This window comes from Kwoniella shivajii, chromosome 1 (assembly GCF_035658355.1).
Source record: "Kwoniella shivajii chromosome 1, complete sequence".
Taxonomy (NCBI): Eukaryota; Fungi; Basidiomycota; class Tremellomycetes; order Tremellales; family Cryptococcaceae; genus Kwoniella; species Kwoniella shivajii.
The window spans coordinates 550,528-571,875 of NC_085908.1; the positions used below are offsets into that span (position 1 = coordinate 550,528).

Genomic DNA, 21,348 nt, shown 5'->3' on the forward strand with positions numbered 1-21,348 from the left:
AATTGATGTCAATACATCTCGCAAGGGAGCTGAAACGAGGAGCCCACCTTTGCATAATCGGAGAGATAAAGAAAACCCAATAGGGATAAATCCAGCATGGGCATCACAGCTTTCTTCTCCTTCACTCAAGGAATGGCTACTTTCACTCAAGTGTTATTGGCTTTACCTATGGCATTAGACTTATTAGGTGAGAAGCTTGAATACTTTCAAGAGATGGCCATACATCTCTTTTGACTATCTTGAGTGTCCTATTGATAAATCACCTTATACTGAACTTGTGCAATTGGTTAGGCCCACCATCATTCCTTCTTCTTTCACTCCTATTCTCACTACATCATTTTCTCTACTCAACACTAAGATTATGTTTCAAGAATACACCATTAGCACCTATAATATCGATCCTATCGTTCCTCTCCCCATTCATATCAGCTTCATTAATATTGTTGACTTTATATTGGTATTTAACACCTCCGACAGCAACGTCAAATTCGATTTTCCCACCTTTCGCACATTACCTAGTGAACGTATTACCTTTTGCCTATGCTCAAATACTTCGATGGGTCAGTCCTTTATTCACGTTGTTGGAAGGGATAAGTACTTTACTTGTTGTACAAGTTGTGGGTAGAGTCGGAAAAGGATGGGCGGATGAAGAAGAGAAAGATGATGGTGGTATTGAATGGAGAAGTTTAGTTGGATTGGTCGTAGCTGCATTGGTATATTGTGCTGGTTTAGCTGGAGTCATCGTGGTATGTCATCATCCTTTCCATAACCTTTCAAACTACTGTTGCTGTCCTGTATACCGAGTGATATGACTAATTTTCATGTGAATGAGTGTAGGCATTCCCTCTATCACCTGAATCATCTTTCCCGGCTTTCTTACTTGGTTGCGCTTTAACAGCTGTGGTGTTCCTTTCGCTTATTGGATTTACTTTGAGACGAACCAATGTACTAGAAACGAGTTTGGTGTTTGTTTATGTTGTGGTGAGTGACTGCCATTAAAGTTTTATTTATCTTATGTCCAACTAATATTTCCAATAGTACTCAGCTTGGTTATCCGGTGTCGAAGCAGCCATGGAGTAAGTCTACTCTTTCCAATGATCTGTTTCTATTTTCGTGTTACTCACTTGACTCATCTGATAGACCAAGGACTTATGGTACTGGTTGGCTTCCATCATCAACATCACCACTTCGACAGCATTCAATTCTACCTAAATCAAATTATCAATCGATAGATTCGATAACATCATTATTTTCATTCGCTCTACATTCCATTTTTCCTTCATTCATATCCGTATCCAAAAACCTTCCACCGCATTTATTGTTATCCCTGATATATAGAGTAGCGGTATTACATATGGCCGCTAGGATAGTTCCAGTCATAAGGAAAGCAAGTTTAGGTTGGGATGATGGAATGTCAAATGATGGTTCAAACGATATAACATCATCTCAACAGATTCAAGGTGAAGGTTTTTGGGATGGTAGAAGTTTAGGTCAAGAACCTCCTGTAAGTTATTCAACTTCGAATCAATGATACAAAATTTGAGCTGAAAGATCGAATTCTACTGTTTGCTAGAACATGAGAATTACGACTGTAGTCTTAAGTTATAGAAGAGCTATCTTGATAACTGTGTATACACACTTACTTTGTAAGTTCAATCGTCTCAAAGCCATTCATTAAATCTGCCCCGACTGTTCATATGGTCTTCTTGATTTCTCTTTACTTTTGCTGACAATCCCCTGGTCCAAATCGCAGTGCTCGACGGTGGATCACAAACATGGTGGAGATGGATAAATATTGCACTTTTCCTTTCTGTGTGGAGCTTAGAACTCTTACTGGATGCAGAAGGCGAAGAGACGGAGAGCGTTACGAGATGGAAAGTAGATTAAGTTGAAGAATTAACGCCAGAAGTATCACTTTATATGACTTGCCGTGACCTGGAACGAAAACATGACATATGAATATACATGAACACCATCCTCAGGACGACAGATGTTTGATGATATCAAGGATAGATTCGAGCAGAAAACATACATGTAGGAACATTTGCAAAATTGCAGCAAATGCGAAGGGCAAAGGCAAAAGGCAAAAGGCAACAAGTAAAAAGCAAAATGGATACAAAGAAATACACGCCAAACCAGCATTCAAAGATATGTATGAAATCGTCACGCATTAGATTACAGAAAATTCGTTACAACGCAGCAGCCATCCATAAAGGTAAAGCTTCATCTATCTTCTTTGTAGGGACGATCTTGATTAGACATGCCAAAGCAGCTAAGTCTCTTCTGCACATAGGACATGAAGATGTGTTGGGAGTGTTCAACCATGTCTGATGAGAAGAAAAAAAAATCGATCAGCCAAAATCATCGTAAAGTTGATTAGAGAAGGATCATTACTCACGTTCAAACATCCTTGATGATACATATGTTTACAGGGAGTTATGACTATCTCGCTTGAGTCTTCGTACTATCAAAACCCATCACAAATACAAGTCAGCTTATTTCGGATGATCTGCGTTCAAGATTTGAAAGACTGACCTCGTCATGACAGACCGGGCAATATTCATCTTTCTCAATATCATCCGTTTTCTTTTGGTCGAATTCGCTATAATGTAGGGTCTCCAACGTGGTTTCGGCAGCTTTCTTTCTTGGAATAGAAGGTAACCTTGTTATACTTTTGATAATCATTTTAACCACTTTCAACTTTTCATCTTGGTTCATTTCATCTGTCAATTTGATTGCATGTAAAGATGGGGTAGAGTTATGATGTAGTCTTCTTAATGAGTTCATATAGGCGAATGAAAATGGGGACGAATCTGAGATATCGACTGATCCGTCTAAATCGTAATTTTGATTCGATCGCAGTCTCTCAAAGATCAAAGCTGCGGCATCTTCATTATCCCAAGGTCTGATTCTTCTATTATGTTCAACGAAAGCTGCTAGTTCATCAACGGGAGAAGATCGATCTGATCTTGATCTTTCTTCGTGTTCACGTAATGCTAAAAAGGCATCAAGTTGATCTCTTCGTTCATTTCGATTTGGGTTTATTTGGATTTGGATTTCCCGTAGTCGTTCGCGTTGGTGTCTTTCTCGAACAGAAGCCTCCACTTCACCCCATAATCCTTCTGTTCTTGACGATCTGGAGGAGGCAGAGCTGCTGCTGATATCGGGTAATCGAGTGCCTTCCCAATCTGGTCCCAGATGATCTCTGAGTCGACGAGAGATTGATCCAGATCTAGGTCTCGGTTGACTTAATCGCCGACCGATTGCCTCATTCACATCGCGGTCCAAAGCACTTAGAGAACTTTCCTCTTCAGCGCGACTGCGATCTCTATCTCGACTGTTCTCCCTCTCTCTTTCTCCTTCATCGAAAGACATCCATCGACGATTTCCAGGTCGTACATGGAGAGGACGAGGGATTTCATCAAGTATTTCGTTGGTAGGGTGAGGGTCATCCATCAAAGGTGTAAAATGCTGGAACTCTCCTCTGCTGGATCTAGGAGGCGCTCCCAATAAATTCGTACTCCGCAATCTCATCCTTTCCGACTCTCTTTGACGTTCTTGGTGTAGTTCCGTTTCCAGCGCAAACTCTTGCCGATTATCAAGTGGCATGATTGCTCTAGCGGATCGACTAGACGAGGAAGGAAGAGGGGAGGTCGGTCTCAAAGGTCCGCTACGTAGATTGTCGATCATGTTCAAACGGGTTTGTAAATATCTCGCAGCAGCTGAATCAGAGCGATTCCTGAGAGCGGCTTCGTGAGCGGATATACCACGATCTTGCACTTCCGAGGTACTTCCCGACCACCTTTGAGCAAGTGTATCTCGATCGGAGAGTGGACGTCCTTGTACTGACGATGAAGTGTCATCTGATTCCCACCCGAAATAAGTTGCAGGTCTAGGTCGAGGAGGCGGGACAGTCGCGGTCGTAGTGGGAGAGAGAGATGGCTCCATCCACGACGGTCTGACCGATGAAGTTCTTCCGAAAGAAAACCTCCTGGGTCCATCTTCAATGATCTGAGTAGGCGGACGGGATCTTGCTGACAGATCATATGGCCTTGATGCACTGGACCGATTCCTGATACCTTCATACGAGTGTAGTGAAGCCATAAGGGAAGGTGGAGTAGGCGGGCTACGCTGAGCACGCCCTCTGGCACGTTCTAGTCGAGCTTCGATGTTATCAAGTCTTCTTTCCACTGCAGCGGGAGAACCAGTACCGGTGTTGGCGATTGGAAGTGGTAGAGTACGGAAATCTGATGAGATGGAGGAAGAAGATGGTAAAGCTCGGGGTTGTACCGGTGCGATTCTAGAAGGCCCACCGTTTTCATGATTTGAAAAGCTCGATCGAGTATTTTGCGGATGCGGGATGACTGCATGAGACGAGTATGCTTCTCCCCAATCTCCGGGCAATGGCATGAATGAGCCTTGAAATGGACGTATATTAACAGGAGACTGTCTATTTGACAATTGAGATTCTGCCAATTCGTATGGAAGCGGAATATTCTCGCTATTTTCGCTATTCCCATTATCCCCTGCCGAAGAAGTACCAAGGCCGTTGACGAACGATTGAGTGCCAGACTGGTGATTGCCTCCGGTTGACGAGCCAATCAAACGTGATGGGTCTATCCCAATATGAGAGGAAGATCCGCTCTGCTGAATACCTGCTTCCCTTGATGGTACAGGTCGTGACCATCTTGACCCATAAGCCGTCTCCCCTGTACAGAGGTGCGGTTGCGGATATACATATGAGGGGGAGAGTGGATCTGGATGATTTGATGAAGAATTTCCAATCTGATGGAATGACTCAGAGAGGGGGTCTCGCAAGGAAATATCATTTGGTTGTACTGTTCCTTCTTCCTCGATTTCGCGTCCAGCTAATTCCTCCACCCGTTCATCTTCTTCTATGTCCATATCTTCATCGGTAGATTGTGATGCAGAAGGAGTGTTGACTATACTAGTAGAAGTGCTTGTTGACCCTCCATCTTGACTATGTTGACCCAACGGATCAGCAATATGAGGAAATGGTTTCACTCTGGCCAAAGCTATATCATCAATCTCCATACTCTCATCAGGTCTTGGTGTTGGACTGGTGATGATGGGTCTTGTCGATGGTGTGTTTGTCGATGTGCACGGAGTCCTGATAGTATAAGGGGTAGGTAAAGAGGAAGTGGCTGTTGTTAAGGGTGGTGGTGGTGTCAAGGAGGGTCTGAGCGAATTTGAAACGTCGGACATTATAGAATCATGAGATCCAGATTCTAATGAATACGAATTCGATTGATCATCTGATTCGATTGGGATCGGTTGGGATTGAGCTTGTCGAAATGTTCCACTGACTCCTGGAACTTCTGAAGGGAAATAACGTGGATTAGAAAGATATCGATCGGGTTGGTTGGTTGTTGTAGATGAATGAAACACCAAAGGTGGAGGGGGCATCTTGGTCTTGATAAGGCTGTTACCGTAAGGACCAGGATCACAAGCCTTTATGTGAAATGTCAATGGGAAGAGGTTTGAAGACTACAACTGGAATCAAAGATGTCAGCGTGTTATGTCGGTCTCATTTGCTGTATATGATCAACTGCAGAGACTGAGTGGTATCATTCGTATCATAGCCTCATCTGCTCATCTTTCGGTAAAAGGGATTCATTATGAACCGGGATTGAACTGATAAGGCAGTGGCAATAACATGTATTGCATCCTTTCCATCATCATGGAATTGCATCTCATCGAACACCCAGTCCTTTCGCGTTTTAGCTGTTTCAAGATGATGGTGGCGATTGCGATCAGAATGAAGGGAGTCAAAAGGGATGTATGTTGGGTGGGAAGAAAGGACTCGGCGATGGTGAGAAAGGGGACACGGACTTCACCGAGGTGATGATACTCTGATAAAACGGACTTACCTGGTGTCTTTTCAAATTATCGATGATGCTCGCGATGGATGATGATGATGAATACCAAGCAGATGTTGAAGATGATCAAAGGTAGATGAAGAATGGGAAAAAAAGGTAAGAGTGATAATTGGAGATTGAAGGGCAATAGTGATGACTCTTCCTCCCCGATTCGGTTTATGGGAAAAAGAGAGGATTACGGCAAGGATGAGGTGATAATTCGATTCCAGCAAAGTTCCTGATTAATCATAGACACAGAAAAGGTAGAGGTGAAGAAGCAGGGGAGGGAGGTAAGGACATGCCAGTCATGCCTGATGCACATGAAAATGGCAAGAGGATATGGTGTAACTAATGATGAATGCGAACGAAGCTATTGCGATGAGGGAAAGATGTGAACGAGTATTCGGTGATTTCTTTTATTTGTTGTGTATTGAAAATGAGCGATCGAGTGACACCCAATACTGATTTCATAAGTGGTATCGCTATTGTTCTTGCTTCCTTTCCTATTTCATGTCATACACTTGAAATCACCTCGATCATTGACAAAGAGCAGTCCCATCTGCTTGGCGATACTGCTTATGCTCGCTGCACTGTGATCTGACAGCGACAACATCGATGCGATGATGATTCCCAATGCAGCGTCGCGTGAACAAGCTTATATATCTTCACTCGCGTCTCAACCAAAAGATGTCCATCCAGATAGGTTATACGAGGTGAGCATTTTCCTTCTTCCACATCCACATCCACCATTCATTGGCGCCAACCCTATGTCATCAACGCGAATACAAACCAAGTAGATACATACGGAGACATCGATGCTTATGATGCGTTGACTCGTTGTTTTTGGTAGAAACTTGAGATAGTAGGTAAAGGAGCTTATGGAGCTGTGTATAAAGGAAGACATCTTTCCACAGGTCATATCGTAGCTCTGAAAATCATCAATCTAGATACGGAAGATGATGACGTTGGTGACATACAAAAAGAAATATCATTACTTCAACAATTGATGTTGGGTGGTGGAACTACAGGAGGTCCAGTTCCAAATGTAGTGAAATACTATGGCAGTTTGATGGAAGGTCCAAAAGTATGGATCATCATGGAACTTGCTGAAGGAGGTAGTATAAGGACCGTTGTAAGTACAAACGTAAATCTGGGGTACGAAATTATTTGGGTACTGAAACAGAAATGATAGTCACGAGCTAAACCATTGAAAGAGTTACATATATGTTTGATTATAAGAGAGGTCTTGCTAGCTTTAGCTGCACTTCATAGACACGGTGTGATACATCGAGATCTCAAAGGTAAGCTTCAGACTTCCTCTTCACTTGGTCGTTGACTATAGTATGGCGGATGATGTTGGCTTAACGATATCTATTAATGTAGCTGCAAACATCCTTCTAACGATATCACCTTTACGTATCATCCTTTGTGATTTCGGTGTCGCGGCATTACTTCAATCGACAACATCTAAACGATCTACATTTGTTGGTACACCATATTGGATGGCACCCGAAGTAGTGACCGAAGGTAGATTATACGATTCAAAAGCGGATATATGGTCATTGGGAATCACTTTATTAGAAATGGCATATGGTGAACCACCAATGTCAGGTCAACCTGCAGCTAGGGCAGTGATGATGTTAAGTGATCGTAAAATGCGTGCACCAAGATTAGAAGGTGATCATTGGTCAAAAGATATGAGAGAGTTCTTGACTGGTTGTTTGAATGAAGAACCTTCGGATAGATTGTCGGCTGAGGAACTGTTAAAAACGAAATGGATAAAACAACAGCAGAAAACCCCTTTGACTGTATTGAATGAGTTGATAGTCAAATATCAAGCTTGGAAGGAATCAGGTGGTCAAAGACAAAGTTTAGCTCCTGGTGTAGGTGCGAATCTAGATGACGACGACGAAGACAATCAAGATGGTTGGAGAGATGATAGTAATCCAGATTGGGCTTTTGATGTGAGTGCTTACTCTTTACCTCATTCCAACCGAATCTGACTCAATTCCTCTAGACTGTTAGATCAAGGATGAGCATGCTGGTTGATCAAAAAGCGGAGGACGGGGAAATCGGTATGTTGTCTCTTTCGAAACCACAGACCAGATCATCTCAACTAAATGATATCGTTCAGCTCTCGCAAACCTATCACCTCCGACAGCTCGTCCAGCACCTCAATCGCTACGTCGGCTGTTCCACGATGAATCATCATCTGAACCTGACCCCTTTCAATCTTTCGCCATGCAACAGCCTTCTACTCCACAATCGTCTTCAGAAGGATCATCTTCCGTTGAACAAGCTGGAAGATTCCCATCGCCGGAACCTGAAGAGACGATTCAACTACCACCTGACTCTCCTGAATCAATCAATGGAGGCGGATTTGATGGATCGACTGTCCGTCAAAGACTGATGGTCCGGAATGGTAGATCACCAGATTCGATATCTGTAGACACAGCCAATGATCCGAACTCGAAGTCAAGTTTCATGTCAAATACGGAATCACAAACATCCACTCCAACAGCATGGAATAACGATCCATTACCGCCTCCCCCATCATTGGAAAGAGGATTGAAACCAAAATCGAGTCTAGATACATTATCTTCTGTCCCTACATCTAGATCACAACCTGATGACAATCGAGGCAAACCTGGCTCTGGTCTCGGTCCAGCTAGGAGACCAGGCGGTGGCGGTGGATCTATGGGTGATGGTTTAAGAGGATTTCAATTCCCTTTGGTTTCCAAAGGCCCTGTTCTATCAGGTAGTGGACCTCCTGGTTCACTCGGTTCTGGATCTGGATTTGGTTCTGGACCTTCAAATTCTTCTTTCGGTAAAATGAAAGCACCAGGATTGAATCGAATGCACTCTGCAGCACCGGCAATTCTTATACCGAAAGGTAATAATGCAGATTCACCTAACAGAGGACCTGGACTTGGGATTGGGCCTGCTGCTGGATCTGGATCTGGTGGTAATATGGGTCCTGGACCTCTTCCTGGATTTCCAGCCAGACCACAAATGATGAGACAAGCAAGTGTAGCTGTAATGGAAGGCAGAGGTGTACCAGCTTCTCAAGCTCATGCGCAAGCTTTAGCTTTGGTTCAATCAGAAGCTCCTTTATTATCTCCAACTAAAAGTTTAGGTATACCGGGTGCGCTGGGAAGACCGAATAGTATGACGAACACCCCCGGAGGTGGGATAGGTATGATGAGAAGTAGAAGTGGAAGTAGAGTTGATGAAGGTCAAGCTGTTGGTTTAAGGGAGTTATTAAAAGTGCGTCTTGTCTGGTCCCTAACGTGAAGAGGTGCCAATCAGAAATCAAACACATCCAACATACACTAATCTTTGAAACCTTTTTAGTTCTCATCTGCTGTACCTGATTTACCTGATCTCTTACCTCCGTCACCAAGCACGACCACGACGAATCATGCGTTTCGACCAACGCCTTCTCCACTTGCCCAAGGGCTACCTCACCCTCAATCACAAGTACAATCGCAACCATCATATTCATTACCACTGCCTACACCTAGTGTGAGTGGTGGAAGCAGTGTCGTTACCTCTCCAGGTGAGAACGGAATACCAACCGCGACGACTATAATACCTTCTCCTTCAAATCCCAATTTCAACTTCCAAGCTGGTACAGGTATCAGTATCGGTATGAACGGAGGACCTACTCTGAAACCCTTAGATTTGGGTTTGGATCCAGATTCAGTCTTCGATGAATTAACAAGAACCGTTGATGAGTTGAATATCTGGTTGGACAACGTAAGTAAAGGCCTGGGCGAGGTTTTGAGACCATTAGAATTCGGTAGTGATACATAGACAACTTCACACTCAACGTGAAATTGGACTTGGTCTGCCCTTGAGATTGAGGTTGAGATTGAGATTGAAATTGAGATTGAGATTGGGGGTTGCGTGGATATAGATGAGTGGGAAATACCCAAGGATCATGTTGTTGTATATTATATCTCTCCCTGAAGTAGGGCGTCGAACGGTATCGATCTCATTCATGATGCATCCACAATAATGGGAAGAAAACGTTATGTTTATGCACACACATTGTCCGATAATTGTAAAAAGGAAAGCCGCATGAACCCGGAAAATATGTACAGATCAAACATCTTTTCCTTACCTGCCTTGTCTAGCATGTAACTTATCCAATCGCTCTCTCAATGCCGTCAATCCTGTTCCAGGCCCAGCTGAAGCAGAGGGTGGAGCAGAACTTTTACCTGATATGGTAGTCCGTACGCTGGGTCTAGGTAACACACTCGATGTAGTCGTACTTCCAGTTCGGGCTCTTTGTGTTCCTGCATTGGTCGATGGAGGTGGCATTGACGATTTTCCGTTTCTGATATTTGCGGTACTAGTGATAGGTCGTGTAGTCGAAGATGAAGTGGTCGTAGTTGACGGTCGAGTGAGTCTTGAGGTGGGTAGCGCTGGTACCGGGGGTAATTTGGAAGCAGTATTGACTAGGGATGCAGGAGTGGACAATGCTCTTGCTTTCAATGTCGAAGGACCACTGGACAGTTTTGTGTTTGAGGTCGATGCGACTGGTGGACGAGACAGACGATTCATTGTTGTACTAGGATCGTTTCCGAAGCCTCTTGATACTTTAGCTCTGTTGTCTGTGGATGTAGATGTAGTATTCGATCGAGCGGTAGGTCCGTCTCCAGGTTTGGGAAGTCCGATAGGTCTAGGTGCTAGAGAAGGCCTGACGACATGAGATGCGCTAGTAGAGCCGGTCGCTCCACGGGTAGTCGTTGTTGCTTTGGCGATAGTTGATGGTCTTGAGGTGAGTCTCGAGGACGTCGTGGCATTTCCAGCGATTGGAATAGTAGGTAGAGTCGCTGAAGATGTTTGCGTACTTGAACTGGGACCAATTCTGGCTTTTACCGCTTGAGGGAGTGGGGGTGCCATACATGTTCTGGCTGTTGTACGGGAAGGCACCGGTTGTCTGGTAGACGTCATACATGTGGTTACGAGTCTAGAGGTGGACATGGCAGTGCCAGTAGCTGGTCTGGTAGTTGTCAAACTTCTACCCGCTGCCGCTAATGTAGCATCCTGAGTGGTTATAGCGGTCGACCTAGGCTGAGTAGTTCTAGAAGGAGGTAGATTGAGATGCTTGAGTGATGCATGTGATGTAATTGGAATGGCACCTGCAGATAATGAGATTCTTCTCGAAGTAGCTGGAGGAGGCATCGTACTAGTTCTAGGTCTAGCTGCAGGCGTCCCTGGTGTCCTGGTGGAAACATAATCTCGTGACACCGTTGCTGTTTTGGGAGGAGAGACCAATACCAATTCTTGTTTTGGTCTTTCCTGCTCTTTGTCATTCTTGATATGTTGATGTTCAGTGGAATGTGAAAAAGTAGAACGTTCAGATCTCACTCTTTCTACCATCTCAGCCATCCTAGACAAACTTTTTGATCTCATCATTGTCGATTGTTTTACCTCTTCATCCGCCTCGTCACTTTGAGTAGGAAGATTTCGACTAGAATAGGAAGTCGGTAATCGTTTGACCGTAGCTGAGGGGTCGGATGCAGTCGTACGCATGGTATGTGATGGTACGCTCATTAATCTTGATTGCCGAGAAGGACTGTATATTGAAGTTTGCTTGATTGGACTGATACTAGCTGTTCTCAAATTTCTAGGTCGATATGATGAAGGTAGCATGGATTCATCGGGGCCCATCATAGATCTATTTTCAGACGCCCATTGAGGATAATCAGCTACCTTTTCATCTCGCAATCTGCTCTCAAACAGAATGGACAATGGAATGTGTTGAAAAAGGAAGTTGATAGTCAACTCACGCATCTAAACCATCTGGCATGAAATCATCATGTAAAAGATCAACGAAGCTTTCTTCAGTACCGGAAGCTCTTTTTGGTTTACCAACTTTTGCCAATAAATCTTTAAGATCGAAAGTTGTATCTCCTATATCTCTAAACTCTTCGTGAACATAGCCTCTCATATTGATATTTCCTTTGACGATAGTCTTGATGGGACTCATCTTTGCGGGAGGTGATTTCCTAGGTGTTTTACTCATGAACATAGGTCTATAAGGTGTTTTTCTTGTTGACGACGATGTTAATGGTAATCTGAAACTCGCTTCTTCCACCAAGGTTTCTCTTGTAATGAGTTCTGAGTCCGTTAAGAGATGTGCAGTCTTCAATGGACTGACGGGAAGTAAAGTACTAATGTCCGCATTTGTATTACAGAGTGGATACTCATGATCTTCACTTTCTGCTACGGAAGATAATGATTGACCAGATGAAGATGCAGGGAAAGTCCTGGTGATTCTAGGCAGGGAGACGATTGAATGGGAAGAAGAACTTGACGGGAAACCTTTCGTAGTGATTGAACTTGGTAGGGAGGAAGAAGGCTTTACTATTGTACCAGGTTTCTCAGGTGATAAGGAAGCTTCTCTAGAAGATGAAACTGAAGATTCATAGAGATCCGATTCATCCCCTGTCCATGGAGGTTGTACCTGTGTAAGAGCGTTGATAGGGTCAAGTAAATGAGCTGACTTGGCTGGTGATCGAGGGAGCAAGGTGGATTGATCTAAAGCATTTTGAGGTGGAACAAGATATGCTCTTGATCTGGAAGTAAGTTTGGTAGGTGTATTGGAAGAGGTTGCCGAATGAGTAGATGCATTTTGAGATGAATTTCCAGTTTCAGTTGTGTTAGCTGGTTGAGGTCTAAGATTGTTGAGCTCTAGATGGAAGCTATCCTCATCGGTACTACTTGTTGAGCCGCCCATGAGAGATTGATCAGCGAGGAGAGAATCATCTGCTATATATGTTGGAAGGTTGAATGATGCTGATATACGAGGTTGCCCTTGAACGTGTTGGGGTGAAGTTGGATCAGCGATATTAGAAGGGGATAATGTACGAGAATGAACGTGTGGGTCTTCTGAGCCATTTGGGAATAACCGTTTCTCTGACAGATCCAGGTGTGATTGAGCTTGAACTTCAGTGATCTTGTTGATAGGGGAATCAATGACTGGTTGAACGTTCTCTGATTCTGATGATAACTCCTCCCTGTGCTTTTCCTCAAATTTGGCTTGACAAGGCGTTCTCATGACTTTCGTATAATCTTTACTAGGTGTTCTGCCTATACTTAGGGGTGGACCGAAAACTTGCTGTCTGGTGGATAAGATTGGATAATCAACTTCTACGTCCCATTTCTTGGATGATCTATTCCCATTCTCTTGTGGGGAGGTATCTTCTACTGTAAACGAAGCAGAAGAAGGTGTATTACCATTCAACCTCTCTTCCCATATTTTCCTTGTGATCGGTGTTCTGGCTCTCAACATATACTCATCAGAGTGATATGACTTGTATGAATGTTGAGGTGTATCTGGGAGTGGCGGTAAGAAAGGTAATTCCTCATTGGAAGGTAATGAAGGATGAGTAAACATCCTATTGAAACAGTTGATCAGCTATACTATCCTGTCTAGGTTCAGGTGTAGCTCACGAAGAAGATCCCGAGGTAGGATGAGAGGGTGTCCATGTCATCTAGTACGGTGATGATGATGTTATAACTACGATGCAGAGTTGATAAACAAGTTGAACGATAAACAATGTCTTTGTGCGATCCTCCAACGTGAAAAGTCAAAAAACATGGAGAAAGAACAGTCGCGTGTGATGTATAAACAAACCTCCACCTTGCTTTTGTAATGGCTTATTACAAATTACTTTTACTTCTTCTCACTGACTTAGAAATTTATCCTAATGGTTTATTACGATGCTCTGCTGGTTCAATCTGATGCGATGTGAATGCATTGCTTTTAATCCTTTAGCGTAAATCTAGTTACTGCCTGCTCTCAACTTCCATATACTAGTCAACAAACATCCAATTCTCGTCTCAGATCGCTCCATCACTCCTACTATTGACCTTCACGTCGTCTTGGTGTACTTCGTAAGATGTTATCGACACTAAGCGGAGAATTGTCAGTTGCATTGATCAATGAAGTCACTATGGGCAACTCACCGTAAGATCATCTCTGCGGCCTCACTCGCACTGACAACTACTTGTTTCTTAAGCTTGTAAGATTCGGTCACACCTAATTCCTTCATTGAAGCAACTTCTCCTTTATCCATATCTACACATCCATTCGGTATTGTTAGCCAGCCTATCGAATTTTAATGATCGAGATTGATAATCAACTCACCTAAACCAGCATCCGATCTACCTTCATAATGAGCGGCTCTCAATTTAGTTACTAGATCACTTGAATCGTAACCACCGTTATCTGCCAAGATGGTAGGCATTTGTCTCAAAGCTCTTGCGAAACCTTCAACGGCCAAAGCTTTCTTCCCCTTGACGGTACGAGCTGCTTCTTCAACTCTACAGGACATCAACATCTCTGCACAACCTCCTCCGAGGGTTACTCGAGTTTCTTTCACTGTCTGGGATAGGACTGAAAGAGCATCATGCAATGATCGTTCGGCTTCCTCTACCATTTGCGATGTTGCTCCTCGGAGAACAACTGTACATGCTTGACCAGCAGCGACACCGGAGAACTTGATTAACTGTACGATGTAAATGTATTAGCTTAGCATGGCAGGAGGAGGCCATATTGAAGTTATGCTTACCTTGTCTTCACCAATCATGATCTCTTCAATGAGGTCACATCGACCAATCTTGACTTTCTCGGGTGCGTCAAAGGTACTTGCAATCTCTCCACCAGTGACCAAAGCCAATCGTTCAACACCTTCGAAATCGGCATGTTCGATGGACATGATACCTGCTTCCGCGAGGAGGGATTCAGGGTAGTTGTAAATGAGTTGTCTGTTGACGAAACATGTGACACCGTGAGCAGCGATAGCTTGCACTTTAGCCTTCATTTTTTCCTAGATAGCGAACGTATGTCTGTCAGCACAGCATCACCGTCACGATGTATGCTACTCAACACACCTTCTCGGCTCGCTCCAACTCGGCCAACTTGCCGGTTCCATCTACTCTTACTCTTGCACCAAATATCTTGATCTTGTCGGTGTCCATAGCTGAGAATGGCAACAATGGTCAGCTAAATCTTCGAGCTGAAAGCGCCAATCATTCTTCAAATGCTTACAAGTATTGGCAATCAGAATCTTGGCATTCTCTATCCTCTTAGGTGAGTTTGTAGCGATCGATTTATCAAGGATGAATCCTATTTTGTCACCCAGATGAGCATTTTTTCCCAACTTGACAAGCAAGTTCCAGGTGACGATTGACAATTTTTGAAGCTAGGTCAATCTTTACTCACCTTCATCAAGATATGAATCAGTCAATTTACCACCTGGTTTCTTGATGATTTGAATATGTTCTAAATCTGTTGAACCTTTCAATCTCAGTACAGCATCTACAGCTAAATTTGCGAAATATTCTTTATCTTGAGATAAAACTTTTGAAGAGAGAGTAGTTCTTGCAATGTTGAATAAATCTTCTCTGAATTTCTTTTCGTCAGAAGCGTGATCCACGGCCGCTGATTCCAAAGCTTCAAGAGATGCCTTTGAAGCTATTCTAAAACCTTCTACTACTGTCTGGGGATGAATTCTTTGTGTAGTAACTAATTTTTCAGCTTCACGTAATAATTCAGATGCTAATACACAGACTGATGTGGTTCCATCTCCAACTTCGTCATCTTGTACTTTTGATATGTTGACTAATATTTTGGCCGCAGGGTTATCTAGATGAATCGACTTTAAGATTGTTGCTCCATCATTCGTAACTGTAATTTGACCAGTTGAAGCGGATTCTACGATTGATAACATTCTCCCCATCAGCGCTCTCGTTGTTTCGATAGTGTCAAATCAGCTGACTCACGTAAGATCTTGTTCATTCCTTTGGGACCCAGAGTAGATTTCACTAAATCACCCAATGCCATAGCTCCTACGAACGACGACAAACGAGCATTTTCACCTCGTTCTTCAGTGGCCTTGGAAAAAGGAACACATCTAGATCAGCCCGACTTCCCCTCTCGAGCACGAGTCAAGCAGACACGATGATTGCCACTCACTTCATCAGCGAATACGTTCATTTTTGCTCGATGATCTTGACTTTGATATGGGTGGATAAGTGTATAAGAAGTTGAGCGAAAGACGCGGAAATAAGTTTCATTGGTTTCATTGAAGATTGAAATCTCAAGAAAGCGGTCGAAGCGCGACGACTAATATATTATCTGATCCCACGTGGCAATCTGAAAGGATGTGGCATTATTGGCAAGTGGGTGGCGGTATCAGTGCCTTCATAGTTCAGAAGCAATGGAAGGTTCAGGGTGGTGGTGACACAAGTGCTACTGGATAGATGTCGAGCTGTCTCGAGCTGAAGAGAGACAAACGGAGAGGCCTCTACCAGCGGGACTACGAGGACTATCAACGGAGGGAGTACACCTGCACGAGATACTTTTAGCATTGCGACGGCGGCTATAAGTCAAATCAAGGCTGAAGCTTCGGCTTTCGTCGCCAGCTACTCGAAGGCACCAGCTGGTGACCGTGACAGTGATGAAACCTCTTAATAAAAGGTGCACCGTCAAGTTGATCCTCTGGGAAGCACATCACACATCACAGGAGTACTTGTCCGCCGGATGTGCTAAATGCCCAAGAATCGATCCATCTGCCCGTCGTATTGGGCGGCAATACATGCATTTCGTATGCATTCATAGCTGACTCCTCGGAGAGCTGACCACGTATTGGAGGGTGAGAACGCTGCATGTAGGAATACGATGACTGCATATGGTCAAGAAGCTAGCCTAGCCTGTAGCCAAGTTACGATGATGGTTTCTGCAAGTCACGTGATATTAACAATCTCCTTCGAAAAGTCAGTCACCGATGTTGACAATTGTCGAATAAAAGTTGAATATGACATTTTCAATTTCTTTTTTGGGCTTATCCACTTTGTATCCCAATACTCGTATCGACGTTGACAGCCTATCAGGCAGGGTACAAGCTCTGGATCTGCCGCTATCGATTCATAGAGAGCTAGAGTATATCTGAGGAACAAACAACCTCCCCCATTGATCTCGCCACTACGTCCACATTCACTCGCGCCATTGGCGCACTTCCTATCGCTTTTCGATCACTTCCATCTCTGTTGCGTTCATCAAATATGACTGTCGAAATAAGCAATGCAGCTTCATCTTCAAGCAACAATCGATCTCAGGAAGAAGTGCTTCCTAGATACACTGTTAATGAAAACAACGTACCGGTCCATGAAAAACCAGGAGGATATGATTTTTATAAATCGATTGGAAGTCCAAAATATGTCGTTGCTCCCATGGTTGATCAGAGTGAATTGGTACGTTATTCCCTCTTTCTCTTGTGTACTGAATCTGAGTCATTCTCGCTATATACATATCCGCTGATTGACAAATTCTGCTTGATATCCCAAATTAGGCATGGAGGTTACTTTCCAAATCACCTTTACCACCTTCTTTAGCAGGACCAAGCGAGACGGTCACAACAACCACCGGAAAGAAGATCATTCGACATCAAGGTGGTGCCCATATATGCTATACACCTATGATACATGCTAAAGTATTCTCGGAAACGAAAGTCGAAGGAGGAAGAAGAGGTGATGCGCAATTCAACTTGACATTCGACGAAGAAGGTGGAGATGGGTTAGTAGCTGGTATAGAAGGTGGTGATAGACCTTTAATTGCTCAAGTAAGTCAATACCAACGTTCAAGGTATTTGAGGATTTTCTGGCGATGACGCTGATGGATTTTTGGTGGAAATCTAGTTCTGCGCAAATGATCCGGAAATCTTACTTGCCGCAGCTAAGAAAATAGAACATAGAGTAGATGCGGTAGATATCAATTTGTAAGCGGAGCGCTACAACGTCTGAAATGACTCATTCGCATATGCTTATCGTGTAACATGCGTAGCGGCTGTCCACAAGGTATAGCGAAAAGAGGTCGTTATGGTTCTTTCCTTCAAGATGAATGGGATTTGGTGTATAGGCTGAGTAAGTTGAATTGGACTGTATTCTGCGACTTGGACCTCCCTTCAGCCGGTTCTATTAGCAACCTTTTCGATCTCAAATGCTGATGATACTTTGATTATTATAGTCAATATATTGCATATCAATCTTCGAGTACCGGTTACGGCCAAATTCCGAATTTTCCCTTCTTTATCCAAGACTATAGCATATGCTAAAATGATGGAGTCTGCCGGAGCTCAAATATTGACTTGTCACGGTAGGACAAGAGAGATGAAAGGTCAAGTTACAGGATTAGCAGATTGGGAAATGATTAAAAAAGTTAAAGAAAATGTTTCAGTTCCGGTTTTCGCAAATGGTAACATATTGTATTATGAGGATGTTCAGAAGTGTTTGGATAAAACGGGTTGTGATGGTGTTATGACTGCTGAGGTGAGCTTCAATGTATCCCGCTTTCCTCCTTCGTTTAAAAAAAGGATTTCTTGATATGTTTTTGGAAACAATTCTGACTTTTTTTTTCATTTTGATTTCATGGGTATAGGGAAACTTGTCCAATCCAGCTATTTTCTTACCTCCTTCACATCCGCATTCTCATCCACCAATCACCGTATTAGCCAATCGCTATTTGGACATAGTTGAATCACTCAAATCGACAACTGCAGGATCAGCTATCAAAGCTCATATGTTCAGATTACTGAAACCTGTTTTAGATACAGATGAGGAGTTGAGAATCCGGATAGCTCAATGTCCATATAACAATGGAATGGGAGGATTTAGAGAATTGATCAATGAGATCGAGAAGAGATGTGAGGTGAGTGAATCTCCTGTCCATGGATGAAACAGGGAGTGCTTGTCTCTCAATCAATGGGAAGCGGTCCTGATCATGTCGTGTCTCATGTAGCCATCGAAACAGGAAGCTGGTCCTTCGTTCCGGCCATCACCTATAGATCCATCAACGGGATATAGATCACTTCCGTTATTCTGCGCGCAACCCCAAATCCGCGCCAAACCAGTCTCCACCGAGATAGGTGGTAAAGAAGAATTTGTCACAAGACCTTCATCACCATCTTCATCTTCCATCAACCCTGCTAATCCATTAGCACCCGCGTCTTCTGTTCCTGGAACTGTATTATTTTCGAGATCAGCAAGACATGGGCATAACGTAGATCAATGTGTTCATGAAGGTTGTCCTTCAGTAGCTGCTACCCGATGTCCAACCAGAGCTTGTATTACTCATTGTCGGACTTTAAGAGCTGTAGAAAGTGGTATCACTGAAGAAGAAGCACTGAAAGATGCTCAGAGTGGTGGGTTAGTGGGAATGGGATGCGAAGCTCATGAAGAGAAAGAGAGATTGAGAAAAGAGAGATTAGGTAGAAAGAGGAAAAACAAAGAAGAAGCTAGAAAACAAGCTAAAGAGAGGAAGAAAGATGACAAACGAAAAAGGAGGCAGAGTGCAAGTGACTCTGAAGGAGAAGAAGGAGGCCAAGCTAACGGCAATGAAGATACAATGAAGGTGGATAACGTCAAGATTGCTGCCTAGGTTCAGAATTAGAGATAGATCACGCTAGACATTCAAGAGTCAGGGTATTTAGGACGACATCAAATCATGTTGTTTTCGTTTCATACATGTAATGCATAGACTCTTGTGAACTATCAATGCTATACTCCTACAAATATGGATATACCAGAGGGTTATTATATACCTCATCCCTTTACGTGTTCACTTTTGGATATACCCACATTTCACTTCATTTTGACTTTGATAAGATCTTAAGCTTTGGATTTTGAGTACTCAACTTGTTCTTTCTTACATCTCGTGCAATGACAGTAGAAACCATATTGTTCTCTTAATCTCTCTCTTCTTTCTGAATAATCTAATCTTTGATCGACGTATGAGACCAACAATTCGTCTCCTGGATGAATTGTTTTCTTAGCTATTATAGTTAATTTGTTTGTCCCTCTATTTTGAGCTGTCATTGGCGGTGGTAATTCTGCTGGAAGAGTAGTTGGAGGTGTCCATCCTTTAGGTAAATTGCGGACCTACGATAAAAAGCATTGATCAGCTCAAGGTAGAGATGAGATTGAGGCCTTTTCTTTTATTTGAAAAAAAGCGAGTCAACTCACCTGAACATTAGGATCACAACTATGGTTCAAATGCGAATGTAAAGCGTATAAACCACCTGAACTCTCTTGATTCAATCCTACCAAACCTAGCAGTTCCAAAAAGCTTTCAAATGAGAACCATCTTTCTTCCTCTTCTTTTGTCAGTGGTATTAATCTCGATTTTTTGCTTTGTAAGAGTCTTTGGAACGGTTTGTAGTTGTCATCTGAAGGTGAAGGGTTCAATACGTTAAGTATTAATAAATGTGTTAAACGCCATTCTTCAAGTCTATCTTTCGCTATGAATGGCCTAACAAAAGTATAAGCGAAGATCAAAGTAGAATACGCAGTATGCAGCAGAGAGCAAGACAGACATATGTAAATCTACTCACCATTCTCTCCTTTCTTCTTCTTTAGTACGTTGATTTACTCTAGCCATAGAATTCCAAATTCTATCTTCTATTTCTTTTCTTGCTGATGAAGAACCCCATTCTCTCTCACCACGCCATTTCGCTATTATTTTAATGACAGCTTGTAAATCCCTGTTCTGCTTTGATTGAATTAACTTTAATATACTTTTGACTTCTTTATTTTGACCTGGACATAGTAAATCGTGATGTCCACTGGATCCCTTGACTGCTTTTGAATAACATAACCTGTTACAGAATTGAGCTTCACCACAGAACGTGCAGGGTACTGATAAAGGTGGATTAGGTTGAGGGAATAATGTCAGACATTGTGAACACATTTCTCGTGATGTCAGATATTGTGTAAGGGATCTATGATTCGAATGCATCAGGAAATTCGTTATTATTATTCAGCTTTCAGATTAATCTTGAACGTCTCGTTCAATACAGTTTCGCTATAAAGTTCCTCCAAATTTAGACATATGTAAACTCACATATCATTAGTTGCGATCCAAGGATCTTCCTGCCAAATCATTTCCCCCATTTGCAATTTCTCTCTCACTACCAATCCTTTCCCTTTACCATCTTTGAACATTTTCACTTTGACTTTGGGTGCTATTTGTTTGATGTCCAAGAACGTATCGATTCCAGTCTGAGCTATCAATCCACCATCTTTCTGATTCACCTCCGTTACATTCGAGCTGCCACTTCCACTACCCCCTCCGTTTACTTCTCCATCACCCTGCCCTTTCTCACTTGACGATGATGAAGGACGAGGTAAGAACCTCTTGAATCTTTTCTCGGATATTGACCATTCTGGATTATCCAATTTGAGTTGAGCCAGTAGTTTCCCAATCCCCAATGAAGGGTGAGCACTCCTCAGGATGATGGCTGCAGAGTTCAGTTCCTCGTCTGAAGGGGCGACAGACATCCTTGTCTCTTGGTGATTATGAGTTTGCGTCGAGAGAACGAATACAAAGCGAAGAAGACAATTTGATGATCAGTTTGACCACCTTGAACAGACTTTCAACTTTTTTGAATCAAACCAA

At 43.0% G+C, this 21,348-nt stretch overlaps 7 protein-coding genes across 7 annotated transcripts; 3 read left to right on the top strand and 4 right to left on the bottom strand.

The window, feature by feature from the left end:
* Positions 1-96: 96 nt before the first annotated feature.
* Positions 97-1,887, top strand: IL334_000215 (uncharacterized protein; the record flags this gene model as incomplete). The annotated part of the gene is made up of 7 exons (XM_062931999.1): positions 97-187; positions 292-746; positions 838-981; positions 1,039-1,076; positions 1,141-1,504; positions 1,574-1,646; positions 1,754-1,887. 7 exons carry the CDS (start codon positions 97-99, stop codon positions 1,885-1,887), a joined length of 1,299 nt encoding a protein of 432 aa, XP_062788050.1.
* Positions 1,888-2,189: 302 nt separating this feature from the next.
* IL334_000216 (uncharacterized protein) lies at positions 2,190-5,427 on the bottom strand (the record flags this gene model as incomplete). The annotated part of the gene is made up of 3 exons (XM_062932000.1): positions 2,190-2,327; positions 2,399-2,464; positions 2,536-5,427. 3 exons carry the CDS (start codon positions 5,425-5,427, stop codon positions 2,190-2,192), a joined length of 3,096 nt encoding a protein of 1,031 aa, XP_062788051.1.
* Positions 5,428-6,499: 1,072 nt separating this feature from the next.
* IL334_000217 (uncharacterized protein) lies at positions 6,500-9,695 on the top strand (the record flags this gene model as incomplete). The annotated part of the gene is made up of 7 exons (XM_062932001.1): positions 6,500-6,592; positions 6,730-7,011; positions 7,072-7,180; positions 7,263-7,843; positions 7,897-7,954; positions 8,014-9,146; positions 9,234-9,695. 7 exons carry the CDS (start codon positions 6,500-6,502, stop codon positions 9,693-9,695), a joined length of 2,718 nt encoding a protein of 905 aa, XP_062788052.1.
* A 306-nt stretch (positions 9,696-10,001) lies between these two features.
* On the bottom strand, positions 10,002-13,387 carry IL334_000218 (uncharacterized protein; the record flags this gene model as incomplete). Its single annotated transcript, XM_062932002.1, has 3 exons — positions 10,002-11,568; positions 11,681-13,291; positions 13,347-13,387. The coding sequence occupies 3 exons, from the start codon at positions 13,385-13,387 to the stop codon at positions 10,002-10,004; spliced, it is 3,219 nt and encodes a 1,072-aa protein (XP_062788053.1).
* Positions 13,388-13,758: 371 nt separating this feature from the next.
* Positions 13,759-15,894, bottom strand: IL334_000219 (T-complex protein 1, beta subunit; the record flags this gene model as incomplete). The annotated part of the gene is made up of 9 exons (XM_062932003.1): positions 13,759-13,807; positions 13,863-13,974; positions 14,044-14,404; positions 14,468-14,725; positions 14,790-14,878; positions 14,947-15,024; positions 15,121-15,612; positions 15,681-15,792; positions 15,874-15,894. 9 exons carry the CDS (start codon positions 15,892-15,894, stop codon positions 13,759-13,761), a joined length of 1,572 nt encoding a protein of 523 aa, XP_062788054.1.
* Positions 15,895-16,961: 1,067 nt separating this feature from the next.
* Positions 16,962-19,332, top strand: IL334_000220 (uncharacterized protein; the record flags this gene model as incomplete). Its single annotated transcript, XM_062932004.1, has 7 exons — positions 16,962-17,150; positions 17,249-17,518; positions 17,595-17,674; positions 17,740-17,819; positions 17,923-18,224; positions 18,334-18,603; positions 18,694-19,332. The coding sequence occupies 7 exons, from the start codon at positions 16,962-16,964 to the stop codon at positions 19,330-19,332; spliced, it is 1,830 nt and encodes a 609-aa protein (XP_062788055.1).
* A 230-nt stretch (positions 19,333-19,562) lies between these two features.
* Positions 19,563-21,230, bottom strand: IL334_000221 (uncharacterized protein; the record flags this gene model as incomplete). Its single annotated transcript, XM_062932005.1, has 4 exons — positions 19,563-19,832; positions 19,917-20,202; positions 20,285-20,671; positions 20,794-21,230. The coding sequence occupies 4 exons, from the start codon at positions 21,228-21,230 to the stop codon at positions 19,563-19,565; spliced, it is 1,380 nt and encodes a 459-aa protein (XP_062788056.1).
* Between the last annotated feature and the right edge of the window lie 118 nt (positions 21,231-21,348).